At 58.7% G+C, this 25,126-nt stretch overlaps 4 protein-coding genes across 8 annotated transcripts; 2 read left to right on the top strand and 2 right to left on the bottom strand.

Moving 5' to 3' along the window:
- Positions 1-1,662: 1,662 nt before the first annotated feature.
- Positions 1,663-7,472, bottom strand: TOE1 (target of EGR1, exonuclease). Of its 2 annotated transcripts, XM_067301135.1 has the most exons (7): positions 7,305-7,472; positions 7,170-7,210; positions 6,653-6,749; positions 6,239-6,397; positions 5,547-5,806; positions 3,869-4,040; positions 1,663-2,621 (listed from the first exon to the last, which is right to left on the bottom strand). In XM_067301135.1, exons 1-7 carry the CDS (start codon positions 7,413-7,415, stop codon positions 1,818-1,820), a joined length of 1,644 nt encoding a protein of 547 aa, XP_067157236.1. In that variant the 5' UTR covers positions 7,416-7,472; the 3' UTR covers positions 1,663-1,817. The 2 variants fall into 2 exon arrangements, with proteins under 2 accessions (XP_067157236.1, XP_067157237.1); XM_067301136.1 differs by lacking the exons at positions 6,653-6,749; positions 7,170-7,210; positions 7,305-7,472 and adding an exon at positions 6,538-6,646.
- Positions 7,473-7,958: 486 nt separating this feature from the next.
- Positions 7,959-14,289, top strand: MUTYH (mutY DNA glycosylase). 3 transcript variants are annotated; one of them, XM_067301125.1, is made up of 16 exons: positions 7,959-8,134; positions 8,412-8,545; positions 9,741-9,780; positions 10,166-10,239; positions 10,376-10,417; positions 10,504-10,575; positions 10,713-10,826; positions 11,124-11,221; positions 11,604-11,748; positions 12,012-12,087; positions 12,166-12,351; positions 12,551-12,696; positions 12,929-13,081; positions 13,209-13,259; positions 13,568-13,714; positions 13,954-14,289. In XM_067301125.1, the coding sequence occupies exons 1-15, from the start codon at positions 8,038-8,040 to the stop codon at positions 13,670-13,672; spliced, it is 1,533 nt and encodes a 510-aa protein (XP_067157226.1). In that variant the 5' UTR covers positions 7,959-8,037; the 3' UTR covers positions 13,673-13,714; positions 13,954-14,289. The 3 variants fall into 3 exon arrangements, with proteins under 3 accessions (XP_067157226.1, XP_067157224.1, XP_067157227.1); XM_067301123.1 differs by having other exon boundaries at positions 13,568-14,289; XM_067301126.1 differs by lacking the exon at positions 7,959-8,134 and having other exon boundaries at positions 8,492-8,505; positions 13,568-14,289.
- Positions 14,290-14,564: 275 nt separating this feature from the next.
- On the bottom strand, positions 14,565-17,749 carry HPDL (4-hydroxyphenylpyruvate dioxygenase like). Its single transcript, XM_067301127.1, has 2 exons — positions 17,678-17,749; positions 14,565-16,202 (listed from the first exon to the last, which is right to left on the bottom strand). Exon 2 carries the CDS (start codon positions 16,188-16,190, stop codon positions 14,988-14,990), a length of 1,203 nt encoding a protein of 400 aa, XP_067157228.1. The 5' UTR covers positions 16,191-16,202; positions 17,678-17,749; the 3' UTR covers positions 14,565-14,987.
- Positions 17,750-19,521: 1,772 nt separating this feature from the next.
- On the top strand, positions 19,522-25,126 carry LOC106485923 (selenoprotein Pb-like). Of its 2 annotated transcripts, none has more exons than XM_067300477.1 (5): positions 19,522-19,600; positions 20,802-21,014; positions 21,129-21,341; positions 22,357-22,492; positions 24,129-25,126. In XM_067300477.1, the coding sequence occupies exons 2-5, from the start codon at positions 20,809-20,811 to the stop codon at positions 24,366-24,368; spliced, it is 795 nt and encodes a 264-aa protein (XP_067156578.1). In that variant the 5' UTR covers positions 19,522-19,600; positions 20,802-20,808; the 3' UTR covers positions 24,369-25,126. The 2 variants fall into 2 exon arrangements, with proteins under 2 accessions (XP_067156578.1, XP_067156579.1); XM_067300478.1 differs by having other exon boundaries at positions 19,528-19,547.

Raw genomic sequence — 25,126 nt, 5'->3', positions numbered from 1 at the left:
GCTTAGGAGGAAGTTGGTAGCCCGTGTATAATAGTAAGTTAACACTGCCAGAAAAAAAATCTTTGCAAAACAACTTTTCTAATATTGTGGATATTTATGAATATGTAAAGAAAGCACATCTTGTTTTTATGTTGATTGACCTTCTGACTTTTTTTGAGCTGTAGAAATGGTGTATGTTTTATTGGAACTGCAATAAGAAGTAACCAAAGATGAATCCAGTTAAATATTTTCATAATTTTTTCTTGGTCAGGTTTTGTAAACTTTCCCAACTTGCTTTCAAAATAAAAATAAAATCAAGCACTGAGTCTTGTGATTAAGAGGACAATTCTAGGTTAAAAAAGCTGATTCAAGTGCTTACTTAAGCTATGGATGACATTAATAGTTTGGGGTTGGGATAGTATCTTCATTACTCTGTGCCGAGTTACAAACAGAGAAAACTGTCATTCTTATTCAGTGTGTTACTTATCTACTGCATCTTACTGAAGTGTTACGCTGTCGAGTCCATGAGACTTGAGGACTTTTTCCTCTCTGCTGTGCTTTATAGTGCTGTGAAGAGTAGGCAGTAACTTGTGACCTAAAAGACAAGTCAGCTTTTGATAGCCCTCAGCCTGCAGGGAGCTTGTCACAGTGGGCGCTCTGTTTTAGCCCTACAAAATAGCTGCAGGAATACAGGAAGAAATGAATCCAGGGTTTAAGAGGACCACATCTGGCTTTAAGTCCCACTGCATCTCTCCTTGCTTAGAAGAAGTCTGAAGACCTGCTTTGGCTTGGTTCTGCATGCAGTTACCCTGCACTAGAAGTAGCTGGCCCAGCACAGCCTTCTCCTCCCCCATCTCCTGTAGGAGTGAAGGACTTGTCTGTGTTGTAACCTGGATTAAGGTAAAATATGAATTTGAGGTGGGATAGCTTTCCCAAGTGGATGTTCTAAACCAAGTGAATTCTCTGATCCATAGTCAGTGCCTTTTTTTTTTTCCTGACCACACTTTTTTTTAACCTTCTAGACTTCCTTAAAAAGACAGGAAATAATTGTGTGAGGGTTATAGGGAGTTACCCTACCAGGTGTGACTGAAAGCAGTAACGCAGACGCCAGTGTTCACAAAAATGTATGCTTTGCCTGAAGATCTGGCCTGATTTCTTCTGTTGTGTGGCAGAAGCATCACGTTTTCCTGCAGCAACTGTTTATAGCAATTTCAGTCAAGCTAGTTGTGTGGGTTAACAACTTGCAGCTTTCAGACATGTTTTTGTAGGTAATCTTGACAATTAGTGCATGCTGCTTTTGAAGAGGTCCTATGTTAAACCCCTCTAGGTTCAGCAGCAGCAGCATGTAGTAAAGCCATAGTACAGAAAGGATAAAAGCAAAATCTGGGAGGAGGCTGTGGCTTTAGCATGCTAAGAAGTTTAAGTAGGGAGCTCTGGCCTCTGTCTCCTAACTTACATTATCAAGGGATTACCCTTTTCATTTTCTGCAAGAACTGAATCCCATGCTAGTATTTTTTTTTTTTCCAGAAAGACAGCCCTGACTGGTTTATAAAACCCACTTGGATCCAGAACACTTAAGTTTGCAGCCCTGGGTGCAGTTGGAGAAGTGCACTTTTTGTCCTTCTTCTCCAGCCTCACCCTGCCTTCACAGCTCAGGATGCTGCTAAGGAACACCATGGGGAACTCCAATTGAGAGCAATTTAATTGGTCAGAAGTTAAAACAAAAGCAGGAATAAGAAATTTGCTTCCCTCCTGGTCAATTCTTGATGGAATAAAGTCAAGACCTTCAACACTTGAGGGGGGGGAAAAAACAAAACAGTTCCATGAGTCTTCTAGCTCTAGCCACTGGCCCAGGCCAACTTCATCTTCTGGCTGTGAGCTTTGGAAGATTTAGAAAATGAGCTCTTCACTATTTGAAGTGGCACCGATTTCCCACTGAGGTACAGTTTATTGTGACAGTCTGGCAACCATGGCCCTGCACCAGCGTCCGTGCTTGTTCCTTTCTTGAGCATCCACACATAAGCCATGATATAGCCAGTCATGAAGGCATCAAAGCCAGCTCGGTGGGTTCCCCCCTGTGAAGGGAGGGCCTGGGATTCCCTTCGCTTTCCTGTAGCAGATGCTGTTTCAGTCTCAGAGCTGTTTGGGTGACTGACTGAGCCTGCCCCAGCAGGTACCTCTGACTTCCCTTCCACTTGGTCGCTGTCAGAGCCATTTCCCTTGGCAGAAGGGCTCATGGAGGCTTCTAATGGGGCAGCAGTTGCTTCAGTGCTCCCCAAATCCTCCTCTCTTTTGGCATGTGCGCTGGTGTCTGAGCTAACCTCTGGTTCCATGTCAGTCTCTTCCAGTTGCCTGCCCTCAGTGTTGCATGTGATATCTGCCAGCTCCATAGCAGCTGCTGGCTCACAGGGACAGCTCTGTTTTCGTGGTGGTCCCTCCTCCCCATTCTGAGCTACCTGCATTTCTTTCCCTGAGCTTTCCTGTTCAAATTCCTTTGCAGACCCTTCTACATTCTTGCGACGTTTCCATTTGTGCTTCCGTTTCTTCCGCTTCTCCTCCCAAAGCTTGTCATCCTCATCAATTATGAGGTCAATATTATGAGACTGGGGACACTTCACCCCATTTGGGCACCATCCATAGGCCTAGGGAGAAAGAGAGAAGTCAGTAGCCACCCTCCTCATTAGAGCAGATTCCAGGTTTATGGTCATACATGCCTCTCGCTATGGCATCGACCATTAGTTCACAGGCAAAGTTGAAGCAGAAAAAGTGAACACTTCTGCTGTTTTGGAGGGGAGAACATATAACAAAGTGGGCTGCATTAGCAAAAGCACAGCCAGCAGGTAAAGGGAACTGATTATTCCCCTCTTTTTAGGGCTTGTGAGGCTGCATCTGCAGCATTATGTCCAGTTATGGTCCCCCCAGCACAAGAAAGGCATTGACAAACTAAAGCAGGTGCAGCAGAGAGCTGTCAAGATGGAACACATGATGTATGAGGAGAGACCAAAGAAGGCGGGCTTGTTCCACCTGGAGAAGACCAAGATAAGAGGTTTGGGGAGATCCAATTGCTGTCTGCAGCTACCTAAACCAGAGGTTATAGAAAAGATGGAGCTAGGCTATTCTGGGAGGTGCACAGGGAAATGGCAAGTGGTAAAAAATCAAAGGAAATTCTGACTAGATACAAAGGAAAATGTTTTTATGATGAGTGTTTGAGCACTGGAACAGGGGCCTGGAAGGGCTTTGTAATCTCCGTCTTTGGAGATGTTCAAAACTCACCAGTCAAGGCTCTGAGCAACTGTGAGCTAGAGGTTGGATGTGAGACTTCCAGAGATCCCCCCAACCTACACTGTTCTGTGGCATTAACAAGCAATGTGGGGAAGAGCTCCTTTTTCCTCTGAATAATCAGAAACTGGTTATGATCCAACTGGCTCTTGTTTACCACTGTAGCAGTGCCAAGACTTGAGAGGCCATGGATCACACTTTGCTACAGTCCCAGAGGCTGCAGACAGGTAAGATTTTTGTATTGCTAATCAAGATACAGGGGAGAAAAGAGGAGGCCTTTCTTGCTTAGATGACAAGCCAAATTCATTTAGAATTTTTGGTCCTTCCAAGACAGCAACTGGTACTGTAACTGATACCATCCCACTATTTAGGACTCTAGAGACTCTTTTTGAATCTTGGCCTCTCCTGAACCTGTGGAATTCACTGCTTCAGAGCAGAACATGCTGTTTCTTTTCAGCTCTGAAGTCACCTCAACTTTGAAAATCTTCCCTCCTTGTACCATGAAGCAAGCAAATGGAAGTTCCCAGCTGCTTTCCTGCCACTGCCTGTTTTGGCTACACTTGGCTCTTCCCATGGAGCCAGGTAGGAAGCTGGGATTCATGTTACTTACCGAAAATTTCTCACAGACAGGCACCTTATTTGCCTCTCCCACACTGTGGCTTGCTTCTTCCAGAGAGCAGTAGCGATAATCAATGTAGCGGGACATGCTGGCAGGGTAGTTGCAGAACTCGATGGTAAGGTGCTGGCTGCTGGTGTCCTTCAGCTTACAGTTCTCTCGCTTGCTGGAACACATAAGAGTATGCAGTTACTGTAGTTAACTCATGGAAGATAACCCAAGACAGAGCTGGTGCAAACGTGCTGTTCTGCATCAAATCTTAACTCCTCTGGTTTCTTGCTCTTGAGCTCAAGCCCCAGTTTGACAGCCTGCTGGAAAAAAACTTAGTCCAGGGAGAATGGCTTTAGTAAGCAGTTGCCTCCATGCTGATTTAGAGGCTGGTTCTCTTATACCTACATATAGACAAGGACAACACTGTCACTGGTGAAGCTATGGGAGAAGGGCACACACACCTTGGTTTTAAACCCTAACGCACTAAGATAATCTGTTAGTCATAATAGCGCTAATGGAGAAAGAGAAAATGCCCAAGAACGAGCTGTTGTATAATGTATTCAGCAGCCACTACCCAGATAGATAGATCAAATATGGGCAGTGGAGATGACAAGGAAACATCTTCCAACTCGGTAGAAAACTGTTTTGTCCCAAGAGCAGACTTAAAGGCCCCAAAGCTTTGGAGGGCTTCATGTAACTAGAACTGTGTGTTGAAGCATTTAAGAGGCCAGTTTTAAAAGTATTTTTATCCTGTCAAAGCAAAGCATTCTCATGTTTGAGAACAGCCATCTTGAACATTTCCAGATGTGTCAAAATGGCATTTCCTGATTATAAAAGTCACTAAAATGTACTATTTTTCCTCTGCACAAAGAGGGCACGATCTCAGCTTAGAGGAGATTCAAGGGGCTGTATCACTACCAGGATTGTGGTTAGAGTGTGTGGTGAGTGCAGAGCCAGGGCCCAAACTGACACATGAACTGCACAGACATGGCTGCTTCTAACATGTGTGTGCCTAGAAGATACCTATGAAGATATACATGAGGACATCAGGTAGCAAGCCGGGACCCCTTGGAATGAGAGCACAACCTTTGCTTGGAATGAAAGTGATGGGAGTTGTAGCTGACCCAACGTGAGGGTCACGTGCAGGGCACATGACAGAGGCAGCCAGCACTACAGAGCTGGCACACGTTGTAGACGGTGCAGGGAACACCCGTTCTTCAACTGCACCATCCCCCAGAAAACTGAATTACAATGAGCAGATCCTGCAGACAGAGCCTAACTGTCATTTTGCTTTCTCTCTAGCAGAGGTGTAAGGGAACGCTTCCTCTCTTTTGCATGTGTTACTGCCATGTCCCTGGGGCATTGCGGGACCAAGTGATCACATGGCCATGCAGCTAATCAGATTAGTTTTTAGTCAAATCAGTCACTGAGTGATCACAATTGCTGCCAGCAGAAGTTGGAACTCCTCTTTCAGCAGTGAACAGATAAAGCATATTATGAAATACATGCTTATGCAGTCAGCACCCCAGAAAGGGGAAGCATGGGAAGGCACAGTACGCAATCATCTCAAAAGCACCTTTCTTCATCAGGACAGCACAAAGACCTAAATCTCTATCTGGAAAAAACACTGATTCCCTTTGCCATTCCCCCCTTAAGCTTTAAATACCAGAGTGCCGCTCACCACTTCTTGTAAGCGTACTCCAAGTAGGAGGCTACAAAGCGGGTCTCAAACTCAGAAGCATATTTGGTGTCGTATATTCCTGCTGGAAACATTTCTGAGAGGTCAGCAGTGAAAGTGCCAAGGCTGTCTGGAAGGTGAGCATAGAAGCACTGGTACAGGAACACCAGATCAATCAGGCCATTATGGAGAATGAGGGGCTTCTTTGCTCGTATAAGTTCCAGGAAAAAGGTCCGAACACTCTGGCTCTGGTTCTCATTGCCCTGAAAGAAGAAGGATTAAGTCAGGAATCTTTAGTGTCTTGACTTGCCCCCACACCAGGAAGTTCTCAGAGCCTGCTATAGTAGGATGCTGCCTTCTTCTATGGCTTGCTTTGACCAAATAGAGGCCTGGATATTTGGAAAAGCAGCTACAACAGTGGAAAGCCTGGATATGAAAAGCAAAGAAGTGAAGGGATATCTCGCAGTCAAGATCCCAGCTCAAGCCCATCTTCACACAGCAGCCACATGTCCTACACAGTAGCTGTGTGAGGAAGACTCCGGGGCCAGGGGAAACTCAGCATCCTCCCTATGTTCCCCCTGCAAAAGCCTGGAGCAGAGCAAGCTGAGGAGCAGAGGTGCCCAAAGTAGAGACAGCCACTGAGCAGGGATTCACAGAAAAGAAGTGGGTATCTCCCTCTGGCAGCAATCTCGTACCTTGTCATTGCCCTTGTGGTAGGGGATCCCATGAGAGTACTGCTTATTGAAGTCAAAGCCGTGCTGCACCAAGAACTGCACCGACTGGGGCTCGACGATATAATCTTCCATACAGAGGAGTGTCAGGTTGTAGATCTGGGACAGGTACGTGTTCTCGGACTACAGAAAGGGAGCGTGCAAAGCAAGGAAGTCAGACTAATACAGACACCTATTGCAAAGAGCTCTGGATAAGAAAGCAACAAGTCCAAAGTGCTGTAAGCACTCGGCCAGACCGTGAACATGGGTGGGATGAATCCCACCTCTATGTGGAGTCCACACGCCAACTCTTCCCTCTGAAGGTCTCAGGCCAGCCAAGAAGAACGACTCGTTCCAGCGAAGCAGAGCGGGGCCGGAGCTGCAGCACAGGCCACCTACCTTTTCTGGGAGCTGTTTGAAACAGGCGATTCCGAGGGACAGAACGGAGCGCGTGCGGGCAGCGTTGCACACGGCTTTGTACCGCTCCTCGATGCACCTGGAGCGGGAGGGAAACGAGAGCTGACACGCCCCCACCGCCGTCTCCCGCAGGCAGCCCGTCCCCGCGGCCGTGCCTCTGCCCCGGCCCTCGGTCTGGCCCCGCGCCTTCGCTGCGGCCCCCTCGTCCCTGCGGCCGCCAGGAGCGCGAACGTCCCCGCGGAAGGCAGGACCGAGCCCAGCCGCTGGCGCTGCCCCGGGCCGGCAGCTGCCCAGGCCGCGAACCGCCACAGGTGGCCGCGTCGCCGCGGCTGAAGCACGGAGGCGCGAAGGGACCGTTAGAGCCGGGCCTGGGCGCGCGGCTCGAGCCGCTGCCGTTACCGGCGTCACTCCCGCCGCACCAAAGGTGACGCGCGTGGGGCAGCGACCCCCGCCGCGACCCCCCCCTCCCCGACCCCTCCCGGCACCGGCGGGCACTCACGGGCTCAGCAGCGACTTCCTGGCGCCGAGGCCGCTCAGCTCCTGCGGGCGGGAGACCCCTGTCAGCGGCCCCGCGGGGCCCGGCCGCGCCCCCGGCACCGGCGCCCCCGGCCCGCCCCCGCCCGCCCCGCCTCACCGTGTCCACGGCGACGAAGGTGGCGGTGCGCACGGCCAGCACCATGGAGGGCCACAGCTCCGTGAAGTTGTCGCTTTGCACGTCCACGACCGGCACCCGCGAGCCCGCCATGGCCGCCGCCCGCGCCCGCTCCTCCTTCACGGCGCCGCCATGCTGCCGCCGCCGCCGCGCGCTCGGGGCCTCGCCGCCGCCGGGGCTGCCCCAGGCTCTGCCCGCTGCCGCCGCCGCCGGCCCCCGCGCGGCGGCCCCGCTCCTGCCGCCGGAAGGCCCCGCTCTGAACCCCGCGGCGGGTTTTTGCTCCTTTCCAAAACCTGCTTTCGGCTGAAATCCTTTTTTTAAGTAATTGGGCGTTTAGCGCGGGCAGCTTCTCGGGGTCCTTCTCGTGGGGCCGCCCGGGCCGGCGGGAGAAGGGGCGGAGCCATCCTTTTTTCCCGGAGCGCTGATTGGCTCTGCCGCGTTGGGAGGTCCCGCCCCCTCCTCCCAGGGCTGCACGGAGAGAGGAAGGGCGCGAACGCTCACCTTTGTGCCTCGTTTCGATTGGCTCGCTTGAAGAGGGCGTGGCCGAGGCCGCCGGCTCTGATTTGTCCATGCGCGGGGGCGGGGCGGCGGAAAGGAAACATTTTCCCGGGAAAGTCCCACGTGCGCCGTGCGGGGTTCGGAGTCTGCTCCGCCCCCGGGCTGCGCCCGCCGCAGCCCCGCGGGGGAACCGGCCGCCACCGGCCCCGGCCCGGGCATGAGCCAGCTCCGGGCGGCGGCCGCCAGGGGTCTCCAGCGGAGCCGCGCGGTCCGGTCCCCGGGGAGGAGCCGGAAGGGCGCCGCGCCCCGCGGAGGTGCCCGGCAGTGGGAGGGCGGCGGGGAGAGCGGGATGGCCGGGCACGGGCAGTCTTTCGTGTCGCCTGCCCTTCCGCGGAGCTTCTGGCCCCCAGCCCGAGCTTCTCCCGGTGCTTTGCAGTGTCCTCGCAGGGCCCGGCCCTCGGTGCTCCTCCACCGGGCAGCGGCTCTGTGGGGCTCCTGCCTCTGGCCCCGTGGTGCTGCAGTCGGCTCCCCTCTGCCGAGCCCCTTCTCCCAGCCCTCCCGTGCGCTGACCCTGCGCTGCTCTCTTGGCAGGGGGCCCTGCTCCAGCACCCGCTCAGCCGCCTGCGCAGCATCTCTTCAGCGATGCAGCCGAGATCGAGGCCGTGCGCAGGAACCTGCTCACTTGGTACGACAAATGCAAGCGGGACCTTCCCTGGCGGACGCTGGTAAGGGCAGGCAAGGGATCTGGTCCCACTGCTTTAAGGGATTGGTGGTGAGGTGACTGCAGTGCCTTTCGCTATGTGATGCACGCCTCAGTTGCTTGAAAGGGGTCTTGGAAATGGGGTTGTGCTTCCAGCTGAACCTGACTCTTTCCTGATGGATGATCTGTATTCAGTCTCTGACAATGAACAGCAGAGCAGGACATAAGGTGGAGCCAGGAACAGGGTAACAGTTCTTCAAATGTATCCTCCCAGTCTGAGGACTCTTGTCCCGTAAATTTAATCTAATCATTTTTGAACCTGTTTTATTCCTGCCTCTGTGGTGTCCTGCAGCAGTGAGTGCTGTGTGAAGAAGGCTTTCCTTGGATTTGTTGCAAGCCTGCGAAGTGTTTCGGCTAGTGCCCTTCCATGATGTGTACTAGGCCCCAAAACAGATAGTTACCCGGTGACTGGGAAAATATGGAGTGGACCTTGGCTTTACAGCAAGCATTCATCTAAGTAGTGCTGAGATCTGTGTGGCCCTTCTGTGATGTTTAGATCTGTCTGCGACTTGTTCCTGTGCAAAGGGGCTGGGGTCTGGGATAGCTCCTCTGCTGGGGTTTGGAACCTCTACGGCAAACTCTTGCTGTAGAAGACTTGTGAAGATCCTCGTGCTGCGCCTGGGGGACGGTGCTTTGGCTATTGCTTGGTTAACCTGAATTCAGAACTTGCAAGCACTTGGGGGGGAAAGTTTTTTTGCAGATTCTTACATAGTGCTCAAAATGCAGAGTGAGTGATTTTATTTTATAGGCTCAGTTTGCTTTTTTCACCTGTTTGGATGTTTTTGGGGTATCGGTGTGCAAAGGTAAAATGGGAGGGGAATGGGTGGACCTGGCATCTTCCAGACGCATTGTAAAGAAGCAGTGGCTTGGTGAAGGGGTGGGAGGGCGTCGCGGAGCAGGAGCGGCCAATGGTGGGGGAAGCGACTGATCCCCATTCTCCAGGAACTCCTACCTCCTTAGTTGTACCTGTTGGCTTTTGTCCCAGGTGGCTGTTTGAACCAGGCCAGGCCTGTAAAGCCCAAGGGCAGCTGTGCTACTGTTCCTGGACTGACAAGGAGCTTGGCACTCCCTGGCCCATGTGTCTCCTAGGGAGGGGCACATCCCTCCGCAAGAGAGGTCCTGTGTCGCTCTGTTCCCAACACTCTGTCTTCCCGTTTCAGGCTGCAAGTGAGCCGGATGTTGACAGACGGGCATACGCAGGTGGGGAGCAGGGGCCGCGCCGGGGGCACTGAGGGGTACCTCTGTGTTGCTGCATGACATGGATGCACAACACGGGCTTGTGAGGATCTGGTGGCTTTGGTCAGCATCCTCTGAACAAGCTGCCTGGCCCTTCAGGGTGGCCACGAGAGCCTCCAAGCCCCACTAGCAAGGCTCTGGGGGGCCAGAGATCCAGCTTTGGGCTCAGGGGAGCTCTGGTGGGACAGCACGTGGGGAAGGAGGGGGTTGGGAAGGGGTCCCGTGAGTCAGGGGCTGCTGCAGTGCTTGTGATCGCCAGTCCTAATGTGGCCACGGTGTGGGAGGCTTCACCCTGGTGGGGTCAGTGGTGTTGGTACCTCTGCTCTGACCCCTCCTGTGCTCCCTGCAGTGTGGGTGTCTGAGATCATGCTCCAGCAGACACAGGTGGCTACAGTGATCGACTATTACAACCGCTGGATGCAGGTGACTGTTCCTCATGGCTTAGTTCTGTACTTGGAGCCCCCTGTTTTGGAGATCTTGGCCATTGCCTGCAGCACATTCCCAGCTGCAGAGCACAGCTGTGCTGGCTCCTAACTTTTCCCTTCCCTCTGTACTGCAGAAATGGCCAACGCTGCAGGCTCTGGCGGAAGCATCCCTGGAGGTGAGTGTTGCTTGGGGCTGGGCGCTCTCCTGCACTCGTGGCCCTTCCTGTTGCCCCTTCTAACGCCACATCGTGTCTCGGAGCAGGAGGTGAATGAGCTGTGGGCAGGACTTGGCTACTACTCACGAGGGAAGCGTCTGCAGGAGGCAGCGAGGAAGGTGCCTGGGTGTTGAGGTGTTGGGGACATTTCCTAACCCCGCTGCAGCCTGTGGGGTGGTGCTGGCTCACACCTGCCCTGCCTCCCTGGGGCTGTGTGCTGGTGCTCCTCTGACCCTGGACGTTGCCTCTCTTGCAGGTTGTGTCCGAGCTGGCTGGCAGGATGCCCAGGACGGCTGAGGACCTGCAGAAGCTGCTGCCAGGAGTGGGCAGATACACGGCGGGAGCCATCGCTTCCATCTCGTACGGGCAGGTGAGAGCTGGGCGACAGTGGCAAGCAGAGGAGCTGGTCTCTCCTCTCTGCCACCCAGACCTGCTTCCAGCAGGGTCCCGCTGCCAGAGCTCACGGAGCTGAGGCTGCTGGGGGCTCTGCGTGGTGCTGGTTCTCCCCTACTTTGCAGCTCATCTTGCCTGCCGCTTGATTCAGCCTGCGGCTTGGAGTCAGGCTCATCTGTTTGCCTCCCTCCTGCCCCTGGACCGGCTCCCTCCTCGCAGGGAGCGCAGGCAGGGCCCAGCGCAGTAACTGCTGCTGTCTGGTTCCCTGTCCCAGGCTACAGGTGTCGTGGACGGGAACGTGATCCGTGTCCTGTGCCGCCTGCGGTGCATCGGTGCCGACTCCAGCAGCCCGGCGGTCATCGACCGGCTCTGGTGAGGGGAGCGCTCCGTCCCTGCTCCGAGCTGCGTGGTTGGGGCTGGGTGCGGGCAGAGGGGTGCAGAGCCATTGCTCTTCTCCAGCACCCACCAAGGGCTTGTTCGCATCGGCTCTGTTGGTGGTAATTGCGACTCTGCTCATTTGTGACTGAGGACGGGATTATCTGGGAGCCTCAGGGAGCTGAGCCCATGGAGGGAGGCCAGGGGTGCGGGAGCTCTTGGGAAGCTGATGCTGGGGGTTGCAGTCCCTGCACAAGGGAAAGGACCTGCTTTGCCTCTGCCTAGCTGGGAGCGTCTCCCTTCGCAGGCAGGAGGCAGGTGAAGGTCCCGTGGGCTCTTCCCTGCGGAGCCCTGCGCCGCTCACTGCCATCTCTCCTAGGGACATGGCCAATGCCCTGGTAGACAGGAGCCGCCCGGGGGACTTTAACCAGGCCCTGATGGAGCTGGGGGCTACTGTGTGCGTGCCCAAGGCCCCGCTGTGTGAGGAGTGCCCCGTGAAGCAGCACTGCCGAGCACGGCGCAGGGTAGGTACGGTCCCCACACCCGTCCTGTGCTAGCCTGCAGCTGGCCGGGGGCTGCCAGCCCTCCCAAGAGGGCTGCAAAAAGTCACCCTGAGCCCACACTCTGGATGCTTCTTATCTGCCCCTGTCCTGGACCATGGCTGCAAGCTGTCCTTGGCTGGGCATCATCCTGCATCCCTGCCTGGTGCTGGCCTTGAGGGGCTGCCGAGCACGGGAGGAGGCTGGCTGATGGGTGAGCCTGTCCCTCCTTCTGTCCTGCCCCGCAGGTGGAGAAGGAGCTGGGCTTGGCCTCCCGGAGGCTGCTTGGGACCTGCCCCCCCGTGCCTGATGTCGAGGACTGTGGTAAGCACCTGCGGCGGGGGGATCCCTGTTGCAGCTCTGGGTATGGCCCCGTGGTGACTGTTGCTTTGGTGTTTGCAGGTGTTGGGGGCTGTCCCTTGTGCCCCCCGGCCACGGAGCCGTGGGACAGCAGCCTGGGGGTGACCAACTTCCCCCGGAAAGCAGCGAAGAAGCAGCCGCGGGCAGCGCGGACGGCCGCGTGCGTGCTGGAGCGGAGGGGCCGCTGCGGGGCCCCGCAGTACCTCATCGTGCAGAGACCCAGCTCAGGTACCGGCGCTGGGTGCAAGGAGGGTGAAGGCACCTCATGACCCCTTCCTGGCTGCCCGAGGGATGGAGCTGCCCGGGAACAGGGTGCACCGGAGCAGCGCTCCTTGCAGGCGGAAGGAGCCCGTCAGAGCTGCGATGAGACTTGGTGTCCCCAGCTGCACCTCTCGCCTGTTCACGTCTGTCCCCTCCGTCTCTCCAGGGCTCCTGGCCGGGCTCTGGGAGTTTCCCAGCCTCCCGCTGGCTCTGGGTCTGCAGGAGGAGAAGCAGAGGGAGTTGCTGGCGGATCATCTGCAGGCCTGGACAGGGCGGCCTGTCGCGGCAGGAGGCCTGCGGTATGTCGGAGAGGTGAGCCTGGGGTCGGAGGGGAGCAGTGCGAGCCCCGTGCACAGCTCTGGGGGATGTAGCAGAATGAGGAAGAAGGTTCCCCTTCCCTCCCATCAGACCTCTCCTTTCCAGGGCCTGCCTTGCTCCTCTGAGCCCTGACAGACCTTGGTTCATGTGTGGGGAAGCCGAGCAAGCGGCATTTCCCTGGCTGCCTCCCGGCTGCCCGTCTCAGCCTCTTCCCATCTGCTTGCAGGTCATCCACATCTTCTCTCACATCCACCAGACGTATGTGGTCTACTCCCTACCCGTGGATGGGGATGTGACCCTAGACCCTGTGTCGTCCCCATCCCGCTGGGTGACGGAGGAGGAGTTCCATGCCTCGGCTGTGTCCACGGCCATGAAGAAGGTACGGGGGGGGGCCTGGGCCTTTCCTCCCTTCCCTCTCTCTCTGACACCTCTGAAGTCCCTCTGACTTCTGTGAGGCCATCTTGGCTCCAAGCCCCGGATGTCATTCAGCTCTGGCCTCCCTTCAGGTGCTGAAAGCATGCGAGAAGCAGCGTGGGGAGCAAAACGGCTCTGGCAAGGTGGGCATGGCTGGGGGGGGGGGGGGTGAAGGAGGGACCCGGGAGCTGCTTAGTGTTGCCACAGGCCAGGCCGCAGCCTGCATTGCTGGAGGCCTTGGCCCATGTGGGATCCCCATGGGGGCATGGGGTCAGGCCAAGGCAGGACCTGGGGCATCCCCGGCCTGGGGCAGGGCTGTGTTTGGGGGATTTGCCTGGCTGGTTTTGCCCCTGGAGGTCTCCTGTGTTGGGGCTCCTCTGGTTCTGTCCTGAAGGGGGGTCCCTGGGGACCCCTCAGGGTTTGGCTCAGCCCCGGCTGGCCTCTCCTGCAGGTCTCCAAAAGGAAGCGGGGGGCAAAGCCGGGGGGAGCCGGCAGCCGCCCCACCGGGACGCAGCTCTCCCTCCACGCCTTCTTCCGGACACCGAGCCCCCAGTGATGGCACCTTCGGCTGCTGAGACCGCCAGAAAGCTGCGCTGCGGTGAGTCCTGCCTGGGGCATGGAGATGGGGATAGCATCTCCCACACCGCTCCAGCCCCGGCCTGAGGTTCGGAGGAGGGTGCAGACCCCACGATGGCCTCCTGCTCCTCCTTCCAGCCCCACAGCCATCAGTATGGACCTCCGTGTTCCTCAGCTTGGCCACAGAAACGAGTCTGCCTCCCCACGGGCCTCCAGAGGGCCAGTGTGGTCCTGAGGTCAATGTTATCCTTTCCTACTCAGCTTGCAGGAGACTGTGATTGCTGAGTGTTGCTGGTGCCCTGGCCTGGGTTTTTCAGCCCCCTGTTGCCACTGCTCCTGGCACGGCTGCCTGGTGGTAGCAGGGGTCTCTCTGGTGGTGGGGAGGGTGCTGCTGCATCCGCCACTGCCCCATCTCCTCCAGGAGCTGCCTTCCCGGCTGCTGAAGTGTCCGGGCACTTGCCTGCAACTCGGCCACCAGCCAGTGACTGGGGATGCTGCTGTACCCATCAGGGGCTCCGAAGGCCCTTTTTATACTTGCTTTTATTGAATCTGAGCCACAGGCTTTCTAATAAATCTCCTAAAGCTTTTTTTAAGTCACCTTCTGCTACCTTTGCACTGTGGATCTGCTGAGCCAGGGGTGCAGGGCAGCTGCCATGACCCTCCCTCACCATGTCTGCAGCTTTCGTCAAACACAAAGATGGTAGGCAGGACACACGTGGCCGGGCTGGGGAAAGCACTGATTTCTTGGGCAATGCACCCTTGGGTAATGATCCCTGGGCCTATGAACCCCTAAGCAATAAGGCACCCGGAGCACTGCCTGACACCTGGCGCCTCCTAAACAGGAGGAGGAAAAAGCCAAAGCAGTGTTTTAAGGTTAACTCTTTAATTGAGGTAATCAAGAGGAAGTCTCTGTACCAGAGCTGCTGGGGCTCCAGGCCATAACCCCCATGTGGCTGCGGTGTCTGCGCCGGCTCCCTTCCCTCCGCTAGCCCCTCGCCTCTGGGGCTTCATCCCTGCACAGCGTGCAGCAGACAAGTCTGCTTAGATTAAGTTTAAATTAAGGCAAAAATGTCTGCACAAGAGGGTGATAAATCACTGGAAGGGAGAGTTGAGGGAGGCAAGAAATCAATTTCCACCCTCTAAGATGCTCAGAGCTCAGCTGGACCTGACCCTGAGCTGAGTTTGGCTTTGGGTTGGATCAGAGACTTCCCAAACTCTGCTAACCTTAGCCATGTGGCAGTTGCAGGCTGGTATCTGCAGTGGGGTTCCCCGGGGGGACAGGAGGAGGCTTGCTGCTACTGCTGCTGGGCCATATGGACCTGCACAGCTTTCCACAGCGCCCGTATATTGGCTTCCCCAAAGCCTGGGGCACCCCGCCGCTCAATGAGCTCCAGGAAGAAGGTCTCCTCGGGGAAGATGGGGTGGGTGAAGATCTGCATTAAATGTTTCTTCTCTGAGGGGCTCTCTGAGGTGTCAGCACCCTGCCAACCATTCTTGCTGTCCCCAGCCACCGCAGTGTCCAGCAGGATGCCCAGCTCTGCTAGCACATGGGGGTCTTGCCCGGCTCCCCGGATCTCCTCCTCTTTGCCCCCCTGGCTGTAATAGGTGGCAGGGGGCATGAAGAACCGCACGCCGGCCTGCTTCAAGGCCCTGGTCGTGTTGATGATGTCTGGGGTGCAGAGGCCGACGTGCTGGATCCCAGCCCCCCTGTGCTGCTCCAGGAAGGTATCGACTTGGTTCGTGCCGCCCTCCGAGAGGGACTCGATGAGGATGAGTTTGCAGCTGTGGAGTGGCGGGGCCGGGGCACCCTTGGCACTCTGCAGTGCCAGGAGGAGCATGCCGACCCCCTGGCCGTTGATCGCGTACCCCTCGGCCAGGCTCTCCTGCGGGTTCAGCTGAAAGCGCTGGAAACCGAAGCATTGCTGGTACCAGTCCAGAGCCGCCCTGGCGCTGCCCCGTGAGCAGACGCAGGTGATGTGGTCAAAGTGGGTGATTTCAACCTGATCCCCAACATCTGGGGGGGCTCCCGGGATTGCCTGGAAGCCAGGCAGGAAGGGCCCCCGGTAGCGGGATCGGTCGAGCAGGGTATGGCTGACGTTGCCCACGACGGAGCTCGCCACCCCGTAGGTGACGGAGCCGCCATCGTCACCCACCTCGGTGGGGGGCACCCGCAGGGAGCAGCCCCGTCTCTGCAGCCGCTCGCAGAGCCCAGGTACGTCGTCCACCTCGAAGCAGATGTTGGAGGCCGTGCCCAAGGCTGGCCGGGGGTCCACGTCATAGAGGAAGTCCCCGTGGGAGCCACCGGCGTGCCTGGGTGCCAGGCGCTCGTTGACGACGAAGACGGCGGCACCCCGCCGGAGTGCCAGCTGCCGGACCCGTGGCATCTCCCGCACGGCGAAGGGCTGGAAGCGAAACGCGGCGGCGAGGTCCTGGGCCCAGGCCTGCCCGTAGGGGATGTGGAGGGAGATGTAGCACACGCGGCTCAGCGAGGCTGCCATGGTGTGGGTGCCCTGCAGGGAGGACATGTGGCCGTCAGAGCTGAGCCTGTGCAGGGCTTTCCGGCCGTGAGGAATTAGCTCTTCCCCCAGCACATGCACTGGTCCACCAGGCCGTGACTGATATCATGCATGTGGCTCTGTGTTTGTGTATATGTATATATATATACACACACATATAATACACATACACGTGTGCATATATATGTGCACACACACATAACTTTACACTTCTTAAGCATATGTATTTTAAATAAGGGTCACTTATTGCACTTGCAAGGATAGGTGCTTCTCACTCTCTCCCGAGGGTACCCGCCTTCAGGACTAGCTGCAAGGTGCTGCCCAAGGATGCCAGACCATCCCGCCACCCCTTTGGGGCCCAGCAGCTGCCCTGCCCCACACCAACACCAGGTGGTGGAGGAGGAAAGCCCCAAGCCCTGGTCACAGCTGGGGGAGACCCTTCTGGAGTCGTGCGTCCCTCGAGGGTGCCGCAGCAAGGTGCAGCAGGAATATTCAGGGGTATCTGGGTGGCAGAGGAGTGTGTGTGTGTCTAAGCAAGACCATGGGGGTGAGGGTAGTGGGGGCACCCTGTGCCAACAACTGGGAATGCAGCAGCTGGACTGGTAGATGCAGAGGAACATGCTGGTTATGCCCTAAGGTCTCCTGTTTGGCCCCTGCCCCCGTCAGCGGTGCACCCCTGCCCTGCTAACGGCATGGGGCAGCAGAGGCACGGCCGCCTGGCACGCTGCCCCCCTTCCCGGCAAGGACAGCAGGGAGCCAGCGCGCTCCCCCGGCAGCCATCGAGCCGTGACCTTGCTCTAGCGCCGCAGAGGGTGAAGCATGTGGGACACCGCTGGGAATCCCCCCTCCCCCAAACCTGTGATGCTTAATGGGGATAAAAGACCTGACCAAAAATATTATTATCAGCCAAGAACATCCAGCTGAGGCCCCTGACCCCCCATCCTGCACGAGTGACCCAGGCTGGACCCCGTGGATGTGCATCGGGGCGGGAGTGAGGGAAACCTGTTTAAATATTCCCCCCCCCACCCCCCAAAACCGGCCTTGCAGCATTTTCTTGCCCCCGTTCCCCCCCCCCCCCCCGGCAGGGCTGTACGTAGCTGGCAGAGGGCAACGAGCCACCCCGCGATGGAGGCGGCCGCAGCGCACCCGGGCACCCTGCCCGGCACGGGGGGGGGGTGAGGGGGGGGCGGCCCAGCGTGTCCCCGCCGCGAGCCCGACCACCCCATGCGTGTGCCGGGGAAGGGGCCGCCAAAAGCCCCCCCCGCCCCCGCCCCGAGGCAGCGCGCCGGCCGGGCACGGCGCTCCCTCCCTCCCGCAGCCGCGCCGTGCCGCGGGCATCGGTGCCCGGCTCCGCAGCGAGCCTGGCGCAGCCCCGCCACGCCGGCTCCCGCCAACCCGCCGTGCCGGGGGGCCCCGCGACGCGAGGCGACGCGAGGCGACGCCCCGGCCAGGCCGAGCCGCCGGCTCACCTGGGCGCGCACGTGGCGCGGTGCCGCCGCCTGGGCCGGATCGCGGCCGCGCGGCGCAAGGCTGCGAGGCGGGAAGGGGATTTCGGGACGGAGGCCGGCTCCGCCCGGAGGCAGCGCGGAGCGGCGGTTCGCTCCTCCCCGGCTTGCGACAGGTCACGGCGGGAGAGGGAGAGGACGGGGGCTGGCAGCGCCGCCGCCGGAGAGCCTGGCCTGCAGGCTGCCGCGGCCCCCGCGGGGGCGGCTAGCGGGGGGCGGAGGGGTTTGGGGGGTGCAGAGGGCGAAGCTGGCGGCCGGCTCTTCTGGCGCGAGCGCAGGGCTGCGTCGCACGCGGCTGCAAAGCGCCGGTGTCGGGGCAGCGCGGGAGCTGCGCTGTGGCCGCACCGGGCGCGTTTGAGCTGCCCGCCGGGCGCTGCGGATGCTGAAAGTTTGCACTGGTCCAAAACGTGCCAGGCTGTGTTTGCAGAACAAAAAAGCTACACGGCCTGATAACCCCAAATACCACTGCCTGCGGCGGGGGAAGGCAGCCGGGACGAGCGCGGGGAGGAGGCGAGGCGGCCACCGGGCCAGGGCTGGGTGCGTGGCCGGGCGTCCTTCGGGACGGGTGACGAAAGGGCTCGCTGCTGCGCTGGGTGCCTGGGTGCACGGCCAGCCGGGGCACTTGGCTGCTGGACCCCTTCCCGCCGGGCAGCTGTAACCCCCCGCTGAGTGCCGGGTGTGTCACTGTGCCCGGGGACTCGGGGGGTGACTGCAGATGTGGGGTGGCTGCTCCGTGGAGGGCGTCTGGGATCAGTCAGGGGATGGTCCAAGCTGAGCCTGCCCGGCTGCATCCAGCCCCCAATCCCAACCTGCGCTCTCCCCACGGCTCCCAGTCCTTGCTGTCATCCTGAAACCACTCTAGTCCCTAAGCAGTGATCCCCCCCCCGCTGCTTTTGTACCTTCCCCTCCTGCTTGTTTTTGGGGAGAAGCTCCCCTCTTGGAGCCCGTTCCATGCGGCTGGGGCTGTGTCACTGCCCCAGCTGTGTTTACGTCGGCTGCCCTTCCTCGGCTTATCGTGTTTTTGTACAGATCCTGGGTGTGATAAACCGCTCAAATATTTGCGGCGATGTCAGTGCCTGGCTGAAGTGGTGAGCGCCTCGTGTTTGTTTTGGGGCAGGGGCGAGCCACCAGCGCCGCGATTTCTCAAGAGAGTGTTGGCGGCCCGTGCCATCGTGGCGCTTCTTGATCAAGGGCCACCGTGGAGCTACGGGGACACATTGCCAAGGGCTAGTTGTGGGGTTATCACATGGCGGGGGTACTTAGGGGCTCTGCCCGGCTCGTGGGGCAAACCACAACCAGAGAGCAGCCCCAGTGCGATGGGACTGCAGGGCCTTTGGGATGGTGGTCCCATGGGGCAGGGCCGCTCCGGCACCCCGGGGACGGGGGCAGGTGTCTGTCCTTTTGGCTGCCTCGTGTGCGAGTGGCACCGTTCGGTGTCACCCCACCATCCTCCTGGCAGGGATGCAACTCAGCGGGCGCCCCTTCGGTGGGAGCGGTGCCCTGGGCATGGCCGTCCAGACCTTCTTTGCCCAAAGGCAGGTTTTAAAGCCTGGCTTTCCCCCAGCGGCACTGCCAGGCGCCCCGTGGGTGAGGCTGCGTCCCCCCAGCACGGCCCAGGCTCGGCCGCGGCAGCAGGACCCCGAAGCTGCGTGGCACCGGTGGGGACAGTGGCTGCCTTGTTGCCGTTCCCCGGGCAGGCGGTGGCGGCCGGGGAGCCGTCCCCAGCTCTGGGCTCTTCCCCTCCCTTCTGGGTGGAGGGGGCCGGGCCAGGAGATAAAAGAGGGACGAGGGCCGGCGGGGCATTGCGGAGAGCGGCCAGGTCTGGGGAGCCGAGGTTTGGCCGCAGGACAGGGCGGACTGTAGCTCCGGCGGCAAGGGGAAGGCACGGTACTGGGGACTCGTTCTCGCGCGGCGGGGAGAGAAGGGGGCTGGGAATCGGGACTCTCCATCCAGACCAGGCAGCCCCCTGCTCCCTCCCCACCGCCCTGGATCAGCCCCTGAGCCCCTCTCCTCCCCGGGCCTGTTAAGTCTGCCGGATCCTGGAGGAATGGAGCATATCTTGGCATGGGAAGGATTTGGGAGGAAGGGGGCATAGGGCAAATACTGAGGGGTTAAAAGGTCCAGCAGCCCCCCAAGAGCTTTGTGGGGCATTGAGGACTTCAAGGTGGCCTGAAGGTTAAAACGTCTGTGTCCGAGTGACTTCTCAGCCAAGGCCAAGCTGACAGGGTCTGCGTCCGTGCCTGGCTCTGGGGCAAAGACGAGCCATCAGCCAGGGTTGGGTTTGGCTCCCGGGGGTGGAAAGGTGGAGAAGGTTGTGGGGGAAAGCAGGACCTTCCCCCCACTGTCGTGCGGCACCGCCATCCGTCTGTCTGTCCTGCTGCCATGGTGTTGACGGCGAATCCGGTGTTGGTGAGACAGGGCCAGCATGGCGGCAGGGAGAGCAGGGTGGGGACGTCCGGCAAAGGTCCTTCCTGCTTCGGGCTGGCGCAGACGGTGAGAGGGCTGTTTGCCCCCGCGCTCTTGCCCTTTGCACTGCAGGTGGGTGGGAATTTATTAACCCTCGCAGCCTGTCTGCCGCGGAGGTGCCCGCTGCCCGGGCAAGGGGGAAACTGAGGCACGCTGCTGTGGCCTTTGGCTCCTGGGAAAGCCAAGGGCAAGGGGGCAGCGTTATTTAACCAGGACTCAGATTAGGAGCCGGGCATCCTAATCCCCAAACCTAAACCTTAAGCCCCGTTTCTGGAGAAACGAGGTCCCGTCCCGCAGCCCGCGGCCCCCCCTCCGCAGCAGGTGTCCTGGCTCCCAGTGCCCCGCTGGGCCCAGTACAACACTGCCCTCCATTCAGGCCAGCGGCCCGGGGCTGGCGGCAGGAATCAAAGCGGGTCTTTGTCCCCCAGCGCCGGCTGCAAAATCCGCCATTTCGCCGTGGCACTGACAGGCGCTTCTGGCCAGGACGGCGGCAGCGGGGTGCCAGGCGGGGAGGGCGCCGGGGGGCCAGCAGGCGCTCGGGGTGCCGGCGCCCTTGGCGTTACCGTCAGCGCAAAAGGACGCAGGGGGCTTAATATCCCGCTTCCCTCCTGCTCCTCGCCAGGGCCGGGATGGGGCCGGTGGCGCTGGCCCTGGCCGCCTGGCTGGTGGCGGCGGCGGCGGCGGCCGAGGGGGCGGCCAACAGCAGCCGGCTCTGCCGGGAGGCCCCGGCGTGGACCGTCAACGGCTCCAGCCCCATGGCGGGGGCGGCGGGGCGGGTGACGGTGGTGGCCCTGCTCAAGGCCAGCTGACACTTCTGCCTGAGGCAGGCCCACAGGTGAGGCCCGCTCCCCCCACCCCCCGCCGGCCGCCGTGGTGGGCCCCGCTGCGGGGGGACGCCGTGGTGGCCCGGCACCCCCTCAGGCGCCGCCTCCTCCCTCTCTCCCCACAGCCTCAGGGGCTTGCGAGAGAAGCTGTCGCAGCAGGGCATGGCCGACGTCCGCTACATGATCGTCAACGAGAAGGCGCCGCTGTCCCGGGCCATGTTCGGGGAGCTGGCGCGCCAGGCCCCCCCCGGCGTCCCCGTGTACCAGCAGGAGCCCCAGGACCCCGACGTGTGGCAGGTCCTAGAGGGTGACAAGGACGACTTCCTCGTCTATGACCGGTGAGCACGGGGTCTCGTGCCTGTGGCCGGCCCTGCCGGGGCGGCGAGGGATCGGGGCGCTGGTGGTGGCGGGGGTGGGCAGGATGCCTGGGTCCCCCCCCCCCCTGGCTCTGCTCGGGGCCAGGACACGGGGTTTCCACTGTCGCTGGCAGGCGCTCCCAGCCCCGCGTGCTCCGCCGGCCCTTGAACTTTGGCTGCCGCAGGGGCTGGCGGTGGCGGGGAAGGGACCGGGCACAACGCCGCTGCTCTCCCGGTCCACCTTCCCTCAGCGTCCCCGGGGACAGTGAAAGGTTTCCAGCTGAGAGAGCCCTGCAGGGACATGAGAGCCGGGAGCTCTCTGCTGTCCCAAAAGCTCAGGGGCTGCGGGTTTGGGTACCCTCCGGTTGCCCTCAGCCAGGCTGCTGGGCCGAAACTATCCCCGCTGCTAGATGTCCTGGGTTTCATCGTGTTCCCCTGCGGCCCCTGGGGGATGTAGCCACCAGCACAGCTTGATCCCTTCCGTCTTACAAAACAGCCACCCGCTCCCCGGCATCCATGGCTCAATATCCCAGCTCGGCAGGGTCTTGGCAGAGCTGGGGAATGGGATTTCTGATCAGTAAAGCTCAGGACTTCCCGCCTAGACAGCGGGAAAGGTTCGTCTGAGACGTGCATGAGTCACTGCAGAGCACCTCACCCCGGGGGCATTGCACCGGCTGGGAGAGGCGCGTGGTGGATTGGCTGTGGATGCAAATCACCCCGCATGCGCCTCAGTTTCCCCAGCCGCAGGATCGTGTTAGTGTTTTGCTGTCTGTGTGCAGAAGGAGCTCCCTGCGGGCAGGGTTATTGCTTTGTGCGGGCTGGCTCGGCAGCAGGAAGGGCAGGAGTTAGCCGAGGGCTGTGAGAAGGCAAGGTTGCTGGGCTGAGTTGTTCTTTTCTGCCCGGGTGGAGTGTCTCAGTGCCCCCTCGCTGGGCTGGGGGGCAGAAGGGGGATCCTCCCTATCAGCCCCTTTAGCTCAGCCCTCGCTTTGCCCCGCAGCTGTGCCCGCCTGGCTTTCCACATCCAGTTGCCCTACAGCTTCCTACACTTCCCCTACGTCGAGTCAGCCATCCGCTTCACCTACAGCAAGGACTTCTGCGGCAACTGCTCCCTCTACCCCAACAGCACCCAGGAGGTAAGAAGCAGCATGCAGTGTGGGTCGGGCACTTACCAGACCCAGACTCCTGTCTCTTCTCTTGAGCCAGCCCCCTCTGGCTTCAGGCTGACCACTTGGGATCTCAGCATCCCAGCAGGGACACAAGGCAGTTCCTCCCCACACACAGCCCATGCTACTTAACTCCAGCAGGTGACTTCTCATGGCAATCTGCCTTGGTCTCAGAGGCCTGAAAGGCGGCTAGAACCAGGCTTGTCTTTAAAAAGGAGGAACCAGGGAATGAGAGCTCTGAATCTAACATCTGAACTGGCAGAGACTAATAAAGAATAAAGTATGTGGTGCTGCAGATGGGCAGGATGTGTTGGGGCACAGCCAACACGCTGTGGGAGGGGAGGCACAGCTCCCAAACCTGCACGGAGGGGAAGGTCCCCTGAGTCTGCTGAGGCATCCAACAGGTGAGCGATGAGGTTGCTCACCAAAGGTCTTAAAGGCAGTTGTGGTTTAAGAGAGGAGGCTGTTGCATGGATAAAAAGTTAGTTAAAAGCTAGGAAGCAGGGTAGTGGTAAGTGGATGGTCCTTGCAGTTGCACAGAGACTGTTCCAGGACCAGGGCTGTTTCAGCATCTTCATCAGCAGCTGGGGAGAAAGGGCTGCTTCAGGGAACAGAGGGGTGAGAGAGTTTGATGATACTGGGTTATCTGGGCTACTGGGCTTGTATAATTGAAAGCCAACCCAGTGCAGTCAAGGAGCTGCAGAAGGACCTCAGAGTGCTGGGTGAGTAAGTAAGTGCAGATGAATTTCAGTGTGAATAAATGAAAAGCAGTGCACATCAGACAAAACAACCCTTCATCTACCTTCCTCTAGGGGGTGGACTCAGTTGGTAGTCACACTCAGCCATGGGATCTTGGCGCTCTAGGGATTAATATCATGAGAATACCAGCTCAGTACACAATACAGCAACACACCCCTCCCCCCACCAAATCTAATGTTAAAAATGGAATGGAGAACAAAACACTGTTATGCCTTTGTGTAATCCCATGCTGCACCACATCTTCAAGCCTGTGTGCGGATCTGCTCTTGCTGATGGTAGGACTGGAAAAGGTTGAGAGGGAAGGTGGTGAAAGCTCTGGAATAAGGGTAGCTAAATAGATCAGGGTTTTGCAGGCTGAAAAGGAGGGGACTGAAAGGGTTATAGTGGAGGAGTATAACAAGTGGCCTGGAAAAGCAGACTAGGGTCATTGTCTCTTCTGATATAAGGAAGGGGAATGCAATGGACCCAGTCGTGGCAAGCTCAGAGCAAAGAAAAATATGTAGTTCTCGGCTCTGGGCTCAGCAGGTGATTAGACACTTCACAGAAGAAAAATCCATCTAGGACTATTAAATGCAAAGGCTCTTTTCTGGCACAGGAATTCCCTGGACCACAGTCAGCTTGAGCCAAGGGACATACGTAAAGAACTTTGCTGTCTGCGTGCTCTGATCTCTTCTGTCCTCACTGTGTACTGGGTCCTGGCTGGAGAGGCTTTTCTCCGACTTGTGCAGCTTTCCCTATGACTGATGCTCTTCTGCTTTCATCCCAGCACATATGTGCTTTTGCGAGGTCACTGTGGGGCAGTGTGTGCATTCATATAACACACCAATCTTTGTGTTACTTTCTCCAGGCTAACAGCACCATGGAGGTCCCTGCAAATCCGAGCCCGCTTCCTGAACAGGAGGAGAAGGAGCCAGAGCTGCCCATTCACCAGCTCAACCCTCTCCATCCTCAACACCACATGGTCAGCAGTGAAAAAGCCTCAGACCCGAGTGCGGACCGCCAGCGTGCTGCCCATGGTCTCCACCACCACAGAGACCACAGCAAGCCCGATCCCAAGGGCCAGGAGCAGGAGCGACATGACCACTAAGCAGAGCTGGGCTGCCTTGGTGAACCCAGTGCTGTGCAAACCATGCCAACACACTTCCCAGAGGCATGAAAGGACTTGCTGGTCCCTCAGGTTGCTGGTCACCAGCAGCATTGATTTAACAACCCCCTTCAGCATCCCTCATGTAGGTCATATTCCCACCCTGTGATGAAGATCCCCCTCGGACACCAAAAGATGCTGCCTTTTCTGCCCTAGGGCTCAGTTTTGACTCTTCCTCTGCTGACACCTGCCTTTCCATGCTCAATGAAGCCCGTAGTGCAAACTGGGACTTCCTCGGTCACTGCAGGATGACACTGCATGGAGCAGCAGAGCAGGGGTGGAGGAGACAGAACTGGGACGTGAGCAGTGATGGCCAGCAGAGCCTCTGCCCATCCCAGCATCCCTGGGCATCTTGGCCAGGGAGCGAATGGAGGGGTAGTGTGCACCCCATGAGACGTGAGCCCAGATGCTGGTGGTGTTAGGAGTGGGTGCTGATAGGAGGTCACCACTTCCAATGGTCCAAACCCTGTACCCCCAAAGCTGCCATATCCTGGGGACCTCCATGTCTCGCACACAGGTATGTGCAGTGGTGATGGGTGGCCGCAAGATGGTGGCCTTGCCCCCTCTCAGAAACCCAGGGGCCGTGTCCAGGGCCCACAGCCCTGGGAGGATGTGGGTGAAAATCCTGGAGGGGAAGAGAGGTCGGTGGTCTGAGAGGAATGTGAATATTGAGATCATGAATAAAGCCTCTGTGGAGTGAA

Source organism: Apteryx mantelli, chromosome 8, assembly GCF_036417845.1.
Source record: "Apteryx mantelli isolate bAptMan1 chromosome 8, bAptMan1.hap1, whole genome shotgun sequence".
Lineage (NCBI taxonomy): Eukaryota > Metazoa > Chordata > Aves > Apterygiformes > Apterygidae > Apteryx > Apteryx mantelli.
This window is presented reverse-complemented; position numbering and strand designations above follow the sequence as displayed.

Bases quoted from the DNA above. Each gene is read 5' to 3' on its own strand.
- TOE1 (XM_067301135.1), bottom strand. From the start codon at position 7,415: ATGGCGGGCTCGCGGGTGCCGGTCGTGGACGTGCAAAGCGACAACTTC. The intron at 5,807-6,238 runs GTACGAGATTGC...TTCTTCTTTCAG, and splicing joins ACCACAAGGGCAATGACAAG to GGCAATGAGAACCAGAGCCA. The intron at 4,041-5,546 runs GTGAGCGGCACT...TATGTGTTCCAG, and splicing joins GAGTACGCTTACAAGAAGTG to CAAGCGAGAGAACTGTAAGC.
- MUTYH (XM_067301125.1), top strand. From the start codon at position 8,038: ATGAGCCAGCTCCGGGCGGCGGCCGCCAGGGGTCTCCAGCGGAGCCGC. The intron at 10,418-10,503 runs GTGAGTGTTGCT...GTCTCGGAGCAG, and splicing joins TGGCGGAAGCATCCCTGGAG to GAGGTGAATGAGCTGTGGGC. The intron at 10,576-10,712 runs GTGCCTGGGTGT...CCTCTCTTGCAG, and splicing joins TGCAGGAGGCAGCGAGGAAG to GTTGTGTCCGAGCTGGCTGG.
- HPDL (XM_067301127.1), bottom strand. From the start codon at position 16,190: ATGGCAGCCTCGCTGAGCCGCGTGTGCTACATCTCCCTCCACATCCCC.